This window comes from Haliaeetus leucocephalus, unplaced genomic scaffold, assembly GCF_000737465.1.
Source record: "Haliaeetus leucocephalus isolate CR32 unplaced genomic scaffold, Haliaeetus_leucocephalus-4.0 Scaffold484, whole genome shotgun sequence".
NCBI classification, from domain to species: Eukaryota; Metazoa; Chordata; class Aves; order Accipitriformes; family Accipitridae; genus Haliaeetus; species Haliaeetus leucocephalus.
Window position 1 is genome coordinate 2,386,413 of NW_010972920.1, and position 10,235 is coordinate 2,396,647.

General features: G+C 42.8%; 1 protein-coding gene across 1 annotated transcript in view; it reads right to left on the reverse strand.

Annotated features, from left to right (window-relative positions):
* The window catches only part of NUP54 (nucleoporin 54kDa), a 14,693-nt gene extending 4,612 nt beyond the window's left edge, over window positions 1-10,081 (reverse strand). The window contains exons 1-6 of the mRNA XM_010575593.1: window positions 9,976-10,081; window positions 5,973-6,056; window positions 5,706-5,840; window positions 4,773-5,002; window positions 1,750-1,937; window positions 666-862 (exon numbers count right to left, since the gene is read on the reverse strand). Coding sequence (XP_010573895.1) covers window positions 666-862; window positions 1,750-1,937; window positions 4,773-5,002; window positions 5,706-5,840; window positions 5,973-6,056; window positions 9,976-10,081 — 940 coding nt within the window. The remainder of the gene's footprint in view (window positions 1-665; window positions 863-1,749; window positions 1,938-4,772; window positions 5,003-5,705; window positions 5,841-5,972; window positions 6,057-9,975) is intronic.
* Window positions 10,082-10,235: the final 154 nt, after the last annotated feature.

Below are 10,235 nucleotides of genomic sequence, written 5' to 3' on the forward strand. Positions count from 1 at the left end.
GGGGGGGGGAGCAGGGAAGACAACACTGATAGGGAAGCAATTGACTTTCTGACCAGAAAGAGTCATGCCAAAAAAAACCCCCACCAAAAACCAAAAATGCTGGTAATTTAACCATTTCAGGCCAGCTTAAAGAGGAGACCAGAACAGTCAGCTACCATAAAATTTTTCACTGCACAACACTCCAGGTAATTCCTCATAAAACCTATTGTCTTCATACATAAACTCATCTCTCAGGGTGTGACTGCTTCTCTGGAGCTCAGCACTAACACCTCTTCTTGCACATCTTACTGCTTGATTAGCCAGCCTACAAACTGAGCTTCCTTCTCAGTCATGGACTAACGAGCTGTGCCCAACCATCATTACACAGGCCCCCCCCTTGTTTTTTCATGTATAAGTTGCAATGATTTATGATAGCTAAATCATGTAGTATGGTGTTGTGTGGCATATTACTGGTAAATAATGACTGTCTTGGTAGACTACACTGCACTTCAGTGGGAAAACCGGCTGTAATTAAAACCACTACATCAGTATGTCAGAGTGCCTTGTAAACTCTTGTAGTTTTGAAAGGTGTTTTCCAGTGGGGCAACACCTGTCTTTTTCCCAGAGACCCAAAAAAGCCCCAGAAGAGGCCCAAACGCACCCCTGTGCAGCCCCAGACCACGTACCAGCAGGAGGGTTCTGCAGGAGCTGTTTGACTTGTGCTGGGGAAAGCTCTGTTCTGGCCATGGAGAGGCTGACCCCCAGCTGCTGCAGGGACGATTTTATGTTGGCTTGTTCGAAGTGGGCATAGAGAGTTGTCGCAGGAACTCTCCTCGAAGTACCATTGGGCGAGCGCTCAACAACATAAATTATCACTTCTGTCCTGAGCAAGACAAAATTCATATTGTCAGATAAAGATCAGCACTGTATAGAAACTAACACGATGAAGAAAAACCTAAATCACAGCTACCGCTTCTTCCAGCTGATTGTTAACTTACTTCAGCTAACAGAGATATAAAGTACTAGTAAGTGCAGGGTTTAACACAGCAAGGCAGAAAGAGAAAAGCTGTAAATAGCCTACAAAACTACACTCTGCCCCCCAGTTTTAACAACCATATTATATGGTGATACTAGTACTACATTAAGAATAACCTAAAACCTTTGGCCTTTAAAACAGAATGAACAACTGTGGGGAAGTAAGAAGCAGAAATGTCAGTGTGCTGAAGTACTTCAGGCAGACTAGCCTGAGGCCCCCAAACAAGTCAAAGCAGACAGCACTCTGATGTAACACACACAGAATGAGCCAGCTCAACTAGCCATGGAACAGCTTTCCCACCAAAACAAACATCTGCGATACAGAACACTGTAAAGACACTGTTACTATACACCCCAATGCCCTTCTGCCTTATGCATGACCAAGTGAAGAATACCTCACAGCTCCTACAATACTAAGTATTTATCCCACCCTCATGGTTAACATCCTCATCTCCAACTTCTGCAGCTGAGCAAGGTCTGGAGAAGCCTATTTCCTGAACAGAGCTGAGGTTCTCAGCTGTGCACTCCAGCAAAAGCAAGCAGTAACATAAACAGAAAAGATACTGGAATTAAGACCTTAAAAAAAAGCAACATGAAGAAATGAAAGACACAAAAGCAAACTCAGGATGAACAGATCTAAAATCAAGGAGAAAGGGAGACAGAGTAGACTAAGCGCTAACCCTTTATAGCATGCAATACCAGATAAAAAGGCAAAACCATGTAAAATTCACATACTGGTCATCTGGCATCGTTTTAACACCTTCTACGTTGACAGTGAGGGTCTGGTTTCCTCCCAGAATTTTGTGTAGTGATTCTACGAGCTGCTGCTGCTGGCTTCGAATATCTACTTCTTTTCTGTTAAAGACTAAGACCACGAGGCCATCTTCATCTTTGTTGTTGGGCATTAAACTGTAACCCACAGCCTGCAAATGAACAAACAAAAACTGGGGATATATTACTTAGCAAAAGCATATTTAAGTGGTGTGAAGAGGAGGGGCAAAACCCCTCAATTTTTAGAGCAACTGGTTCAAAATTTAAGTTACAACACATTCAGAGATGCAGAAACATAAAATCAATCCCCTTTTAAAACGTTCTCTCACAAGGCCACCACTAGAGTAGCTTATGAAACAGTTCAGATTTTTACAAGAAGTTCTCTAAGTATCCATTCCCCATCTTAAAAAAAAAAAAAGCAAAAAAAAAGCTATGGATTGGGAGATGCCAACTCAGCAGGGTATTTATATGCTACTTCAGAGCTGATATCAATCAGGAACATTTTACGAATCTACACTTTTTCTAAGTTGCAAAAAGAACGAGAGGACCAGACCTGAATATAGAAAAATTACTAGAGTTACAGAAAAATTTTACAACCTTGCAAAACAGTTACTGACATTACCTAATTGAAAGATAAGCCAGCCATAAATCTTTATGGATGTCTTAGCATTTTCCTACTGTAGATCCAGACAGTTTGCCAAGCAGTACAAGTCAAAACACGGACACAGAGTTTTTCTACTAGCTAAGACATGCATCAAGTAAGCTTCTCACACCAGAATTTGGGACAGCCAATTTTCCCTGTGTTAGCAAGTGTCACGGGTTTTTTTGTACAATTGCTTATAAAGTTTAATGTTATCTTTATCCTTGCTGTGATAAAGCTGTAGGTAAGGTTCGATGTTTAATTCAACATCATAATCTAATACAGGAACACTTGCTGCCATCTGTGCTAAGCAACAGCATGCTTTCCCTGTTTGAAAAAAAAACAATCTTGTTGGCTCCGGTGTAAACTCCACATGACTTGTAAGAAAGATCTAAGCTGTTAGCTCATTATAAGCAAAAGCAGAGCAGCAGTTTTCATCTCATCTTGCCTATGAACTGTCACACCAACGTATCACTGGTGACACGGTGGACAGCGGGTGCTTTTTAAGTCCTGACACCCCATGCACGTGGGTGACTTGCACCTCTCCCCTTCTGTAAGTTCAACTGAAGAGAGAAATGAGCTGGGGATGTGCCCAAGAGCCTGGTCTTTGGCAGCAGAAGGTAATTCCCTGCAATGGTGAGCCTTGCAGAATCAGCCTCCTTTGGTTGGGCTGTCCTGTCATGGAGCACAACAGTGACAGCTAAGAAATAATCTGGGTTTTAGCACATGCCTTTCACTTGCATAGTTGTGAAAGAGGCCCACGCTGTGGGGAAAGACTTGCCAGTACACAGAAGACTAAATCTCATTACATGCCAACTAGTACTAAGACCACACAGACATGACTCCTCCTGTATTTCTGTTTTAAATAAATAAATCTTTCACTATTTCTTTATGCAATTAAGTATTTTCAAACTATAACAGATTTTTTACTTTGTTGTGGTCCTTCAAGTGACAGCCTGTATCACATACCTTCAAAGCACACTTCTCTTGGTTAAGAGCTGCATGCTTTTCATTTGTTCTAGAGCTGGAATTGTGTACAAGTGGATTCCCTGAATACCTGTGAAACCCTTTGGGTAATGCTTCATTCTTATCAGGTGTCTGATGCTTGCAGAGGCAATAAACCGAACTAGCTTACGATGCTTTGCTCCAATACCTGTGCCAGCAACTTCTCCGCTATTTTTCCTAGGCATCCACCATTGCTGACATATATTGTACTTTTCAGTATTGCACTTAAAGTATGTGAACTTGTAATGGCATTAGTAATACTCAAGTCACAGGGACAAAAGGAAACCTAGTACGTGGCATTGTCTAGCTTGAAAGGAAAACTTCTCCTTTTGGTAAATGAAACTGTAAAATAACTGATTTTCCATCACATAACTTACACTTTGCAATTTTTCGAAGCCCAGAAAACTCTAAAGCCATTTCAGGCAACAACTTACAAGAACGTAAGCTTTCAGGTGCATTATCAACAAAATATTTAAGGTAACACCTAAGAAGGTAATGCAACAGAAGCCAAGCATTTGTTATGCACGCACTCAGTTGCAGCAAAGTTTTATAAGAAGTGTCACGATGTGCATAATAAAAACTAGTCTTAATTAGGTATTAACCTACATTCAGGTTAGAAAGTTTGCACTTCAAAGAATCAGCTTGGCAAAGGAGGGTATCACCATGCCTGACCCAAATCCACTTTCAAGTCTGCAGCTTATCAAGAAAGTCAGCAGGCGTGAGATTTCCAGAGGATGAAAAGCCACATATTCTTTCTTGACATGAAAAGTAAGATATGGAACTGCTAACAATGTAATACACAGAATGGAGTCAGCTTCAGCACTGGCAAGGATAAAGTTAGAGGAAAGCTGAAGGCTGGTGTATTTAAAATGGTATGCACAGGCCAGGTTCATAGAGGGTTTTTCTAATGTAGGCAAAGCAATGAAGACAGACCCTGAAGTTCTTATTCCAGATGTTAACAGTTTCTTTCAGATGTGAAGGTCATTTTAAGTAGTTTCTCTAATACTGTAACCTAAACAAATACACATTAAAATTCATTTCCAGATATCTGCTCCAACTACACACATACTAGCCTAAATGCTATCGTATGAAAAGGTTAGTTTCATGACCCACATAGGCACTCATTACGTAGTACCTCAACACCACCCAGATTCCCAGCATCTATACATCTTCAAACCTTTTAATTAGCATACATCAGTTGTGTACATTACCTGGAAAAATACTGCTTCAGAACACTCTTAACAGTAACAAAATCTGATTCAACACTCATGAGACACTCGGACACTCAGCAAGCAGAGTAACTGCCTCAGAACTGTTTGTGGGCCGTTGAACAATTCCATACCTTAAACCTGCAAAAGGGATTTTCCTGCGTGAACTCCACTGGAGCGATGTTATTGTTGAAGTAACCTTTGCCTGTTCCCCAGAAGGCCTGAAGCTGATTCCATTTTGCCAAAATAGCATCTCTCTCATCTCCTAAGAGTGTCGGAGCTGAGAGGGCACTGGCTGTATTGATGAGCTGGTTTGACTGGGCGGGTGTCTGAGCAGGCTGGCTGAACAAGCCGCTTCCTAATGCTGTGTTGGATCAAGAAAAACAAATGAACTCCTTCACCAAGACAGACTCGCTTGCTAACATGTACCATCTGTGTATCATTCGTATCACGTCTTTTCACATTTTGAGAAGCAAAATAAATGCAGAGAATAAATAAATCATTACAACGTTTTTTAAAAGTGTCTTTTTACACCATCAGCAACAGAAGTTCCTGAATGCTGAGTTAGAAGAAAAGATGTATTATTTTTTCTTTAAATGAGATGTCTATATTCACCCATAACATCATCTGGCACCTTCAATTTCTAAATCTGAAGGGTAGATTTGTTATTATAATTTCAGTGGACTTAGAGCCTGCTGCTGGTCATTATCCAACTCACATTTAAACTAAACTCAATGCTGTTTTTCTCCCCTTTCTAGTAATGCCATGAATGCCAACATCAATTCTGTAACTATTCTTCCTACGGCTGCCAAACCAAAGGGGTGAATCTCATTGGGAACTAAAGGGTGAAGCTCAGAAATTTGCTTGAGCTGTAGTTTAAAGAAAAAGACAAGGGCTGCAAATGTAGGCATTTCAAAAGCCAAATTTCTGAGAAGTCTCCATCAATCAAGTGATAAGTGTAAAAGGCTCCTTTTACAATATACTTCCGTCCCAATACTTGTGCGCCTGTTGCAGTCTCATGCTTTCCACGCTAAGGAAGGGGTAAGCCAGGAGAAGGCCATACTTACTGGTCTGTTGCTGCTGGGTACCGAAGCCTCCAAAGCCTAGCCCAGTTCCCAACCCACTACCCAAGCCAGTTCCAGTTCCTGTGCCAAAACTAGTACCAAATCCAAAGCCTTTGTTCTGGGTAGCACCAAAGAGTCCTGGGGAAATAAGCAAAGAATTTTTGAGAAAAAGAGGAGAAGAGTATCTGTGCAATCCAAAACATTGTTGTGAAGGGCTGATGCCCTACGGTTCATTCTAAAGCAAATACTTTCAGACTTGTACTCTCTTACCACTGGTGCCTGTATTGGTGGGAGCGGAAAAACTAAATGCTGGTCCCGCAGCGGTGGTAGTTGTCCCAAATCCTCCAAACGCACCTAACAAACAAAGTTTGCAAGTAAGGCAGACGGCATGTTGTAAGCGGCAGCTGTGCATAACATGACAATAAATTGCACGTGTCAAAGGGTCTTATGAGAAGAGATGTTGACAGATGGATGTATTATGTTACAAGCATGTAGTTCACATTGATCATGGGTATCAAGTTGATTGTCCGAGGAAATGGGGGAGAAAACATGAACCAGAAAGCCAATACATCTACAGTGTGTCAAGAAAGCAAATAAAAAAAAAGCAGCAGTGAACTAACATCCTGCTCCTCTACCAGCAGGAAGTGCTTTCCTTAGTGACAGACACAACTAATAAAAGTATTTCTTAGATTCACTCTCAGGAATACTTCTAGTCAATGTTGGTGGTAAGTGTTTAATAAACAATCTCATGTTTTATGAGCTTTTTAAACGTTCTTAACCTCTTAAGAGCAAAAAAAGAAACAAATCAAGTAAAGCCTGAGGCTAGGGTGCACAGAAGTGCTGTGCTTACATGGGAATGCTCTCACAGCAATGATTTCTTTCTACACACAGGTAAAATCCTACAAGGCAGGCTTTTTTTAAGCCTAGTTTCCCTATCATCCCCCCCATTAAATCTCATTTTGAGGTTCAACCACTATCAGAGGAAGACGGGTGCAAAAGCAATCAGCGTTCCACAGATTTTCAGGATGACCAGTCACTGGCCAGCAGGAGCAGACCTAAGTGAGGGCCTGAGCTCCACGGTGCCAGAGAAAGCCCCAAGAAACCCATCTTCCCATTTGCCCCCTTAGAAGAGGTGCCCCAATGCAGGGCAGCCGTGCTGAGACAGGTGCTACCGGCCCAGAGAGCCTCCCAGTGCATGATGCTGCACAGGTGCTGGATGCCATGGCACCATCACTTTGCTAGGGTGGTGCCAGTGCACCACTGGCCCAAAGTGCAGCCTGCGGACTTCTGACTAGCCCTGGAAAAGTAAGTTCTCTCTGTTTCAAGCTGTTCTTACATGTGTTCAAATGAAGAAAGACAGTCTGCTACAAAGGATTTGTCAAAAAGACGCTGCCATTGCTGACTCGCACATCAATAGCAAAAAAAAAAAAGTCTCTTTAGACCTACTACACTTACCGTCCTCTTGTATACATACAAAATAAACAGCTTAAACCGAAGTTAACATGCAATCGCTTTTAATTTTCATTCAGCAAACATCTGAATGTCAGCAGATATAATAAGTTGTTCCCTGTAACGTTCAAGTTTCAGTCCTACCAGCAAGGGAGAAACCCTAGCAGGAATACCATCAGATGGCACAATTTTTTGGTAGTTTTGTACTCACAGTAAATTTAGTCATCCTCTCTTGAAAAAGGATCTAAGAGTGCAAATTGCTAAACAAAATTAAGTATCCAAGTTCTCTTCTGGAGTAGTTCAAATTCAGCTAAAGAAATGCAGCCCAATAGCATTCATACCAAATAAAAACAAAACCAGATCCCTCGAGTGCACAGAACAGGTAAGAGTATGCTAAGACAGGGAACAATGACGCTGTGGAATGAATATAATTCCTATACGAGCAGCGGCAACAAGACCCCACAGGCTAATTCTACATGAGTAAAAGCATTAGAAATCCATACAGTTAAGCATTTTTATATGAAATGGAAAAGATTTAACTTGAAATTGTATCAGCTGATCGCTCAGAACTGATGGATCTACATGGGGCCATGAACCGTTTTCTTAATCAATACCCAGCACCCACATCACACACAAGACCCTCCCACAAGCATAGAGAATCTCTTAACGAGAGCCTGGGATGCGTGCTATTTCAGGGTACAGAATGGCATTTAGGAAACAGAGATCACAGCGAGGGCTGCTCATTTTGTGCTGATCGTATAAAATTTGTTTCTCCACAGAAACTATTGAGGTGTAGTGCATTCATGACAGCCAACGGAAGGCCAATGAGGAGACACAGGGGTAGATGAAAAAACATGACTGCAGTAGTCCAAGAATCTCATGTCAAGAAACGTGGCATTAGGGACCAGCTCTGCAATTGTTCCTGATTGCCTGGATCTAAAGGGGGAATTGATGTTGCCATTTTGCTAGGTAATCGAGGCTCAATTTTAGACTAGGTCAGACTGGTAGGTTACCACAATTCATTTCCACTTCAGAGACTGAGCATTTGGTGCATGGTCATTTTTCCTCAACAGCTATTTCTTGAGAATTTAATCGGAAAAAAAACCCTACAAGCCTATGGCTCTCAAACCCATTCCACTTTCAGAGCTTTTGTCTCCAGTCTTCACTGGATATGAATATTAGTACTAAACACAGATTCTCAGTTAGGAATGCAATTCTTGGACCCCTGCTATTAACATTTATTACAGAACAAGTATTTATGCATTATCTACCTGCACTTGCCAGACTGTTACCAAAATTGAATGGTGGAGTTGAGGTAGTGGAAACACCGAAATTCCCAATATTAAAATTCACTGCAGGATTAGCAGTTAATCCGAAACCCCCAAAATTAAACCCACTGGCAGTGGAGTTTGTAGTTTCAAGCCCACCAAATCCTGACAAGCGGGAAGCAGAAAAAGAGCAAGGTAACATTAGTTCCAAGTAAAAGGTAGGTTCAGGAAAGAAAAGCTAAAAAATTTTTCCATCACCATGGACAAGACACGTATAGTTAAAAACAACAGTAAGATATTAACTGGCATTAAACATTATTTATTGAACATAAGGAGGACAGTTAAAAGCTTCCTGTTTAACCCACTCTCCCCACATCACTGCTGTGAGCATCTTATTTTTCAACTATACTGCATATAAAGCAGCTAACATTTTTCCATCTTAGTTCAAAGTTATACATGAAAACATCCACGTGATTCAACATTCCTGTTAAGAGTAATTTTTAACTGCCTAAGACTGCTTGATACAGCTGCATCTGTACTAATGTAGCTGACAGTAGCATAATTATTTCACATGCTATCAGGAAGGCAAGAATAAACTATCTTCATGCTAATACCATACCCACATATGAGCAGCGATAGCAGAATAAACACAAAATACACCTCCAGCAGCTGAGGCACCATGCGTGCCTCAAATACTCCAGGGCAGACTTATTCAAGTTATATTTGCAAAATCTGTCTAGTCCAGCGCTTGCTGGTAACTTACCAGATGCATCCAGTTTTTCCAGCACTAAGAAAAAAGCTAATACAGCAGCTCCCCGACTCCCTCCCCAGAAATAGCCGAGAACAGGTTCATACTAGATGGACAGACAGGCAACAGGCAGTCCTGGGGTGTGATCCCAGAATTCCCTCTCATACTGCTCTGCAAGCACAATAAACCTTCTAACAGCGTACAAGCAGTACAAGATCGTCTTTATTTAAGATGGGGCCAGAAAGTCTCGGTCTAAACCAGCCAGAGTCAAAGACCACACAGTATAGTCCAGGCTAACTGCAGCGAAGGTAAGCCCTGTCCAAAGGACTTACTGTCTGCTCTGAAAGCCAACAAAGAATTATTTTACTCAGTGAGAGTAAGGAAGGCTCTGGCTTCCATTTCACCAAGACTGACAGTCCATTGACAGCAGCAAAACAGTAAGAGGGAAAAAAGTCTTCCTTCCTTTACAAGTTAAGCACTATCTTTTACACTGCTCTAAAATTAACTTCCAAGAGCATCTCATCCAAACAGGAACATGACTGCAATCAACAGCGATGATCTGAGTGACCTGGCAGTATTAAACAGGCACCACCGTGCATCAACACATCACAAGCGCCCTCAGAGCAACTGACTCTTCTTTCGCCAGCATCAAGCCCTGGACACCTCCCGACACGGACCCGCCACCACCGCGCAGGAACTGTTCACGCGGGAGAAAGACAAAAACCCAACAAAACCCGGCCGGTACGGTGGGGACAGCGTTTGACCGAAGGCGGGCGGGAGAAAACTAGCAGGGGAGCTCGCATCTCACCGGTTCCGCCGAGAAAAGGCGAGACGAGACGGCCACGGCCCCGTCCCCGGCCACACCCGTCCCCGCCAAAGCCCCGCCGAGGACAGCTCCGCGCGGCCGTGCCCATGGCGCTCCGCACTCAACGGAGACCGGCGGGGACCGGGCTTCCCGCCGCCGCTGAGGGGCTGCGGATGGCGCTGACAGAAAAGGAAGGGGGGCACGCGCCCCTGGCCGCCGCTGAGGGGGCCGCGGGTCTCATTGGTGGGGGGGCACGCGCCCCT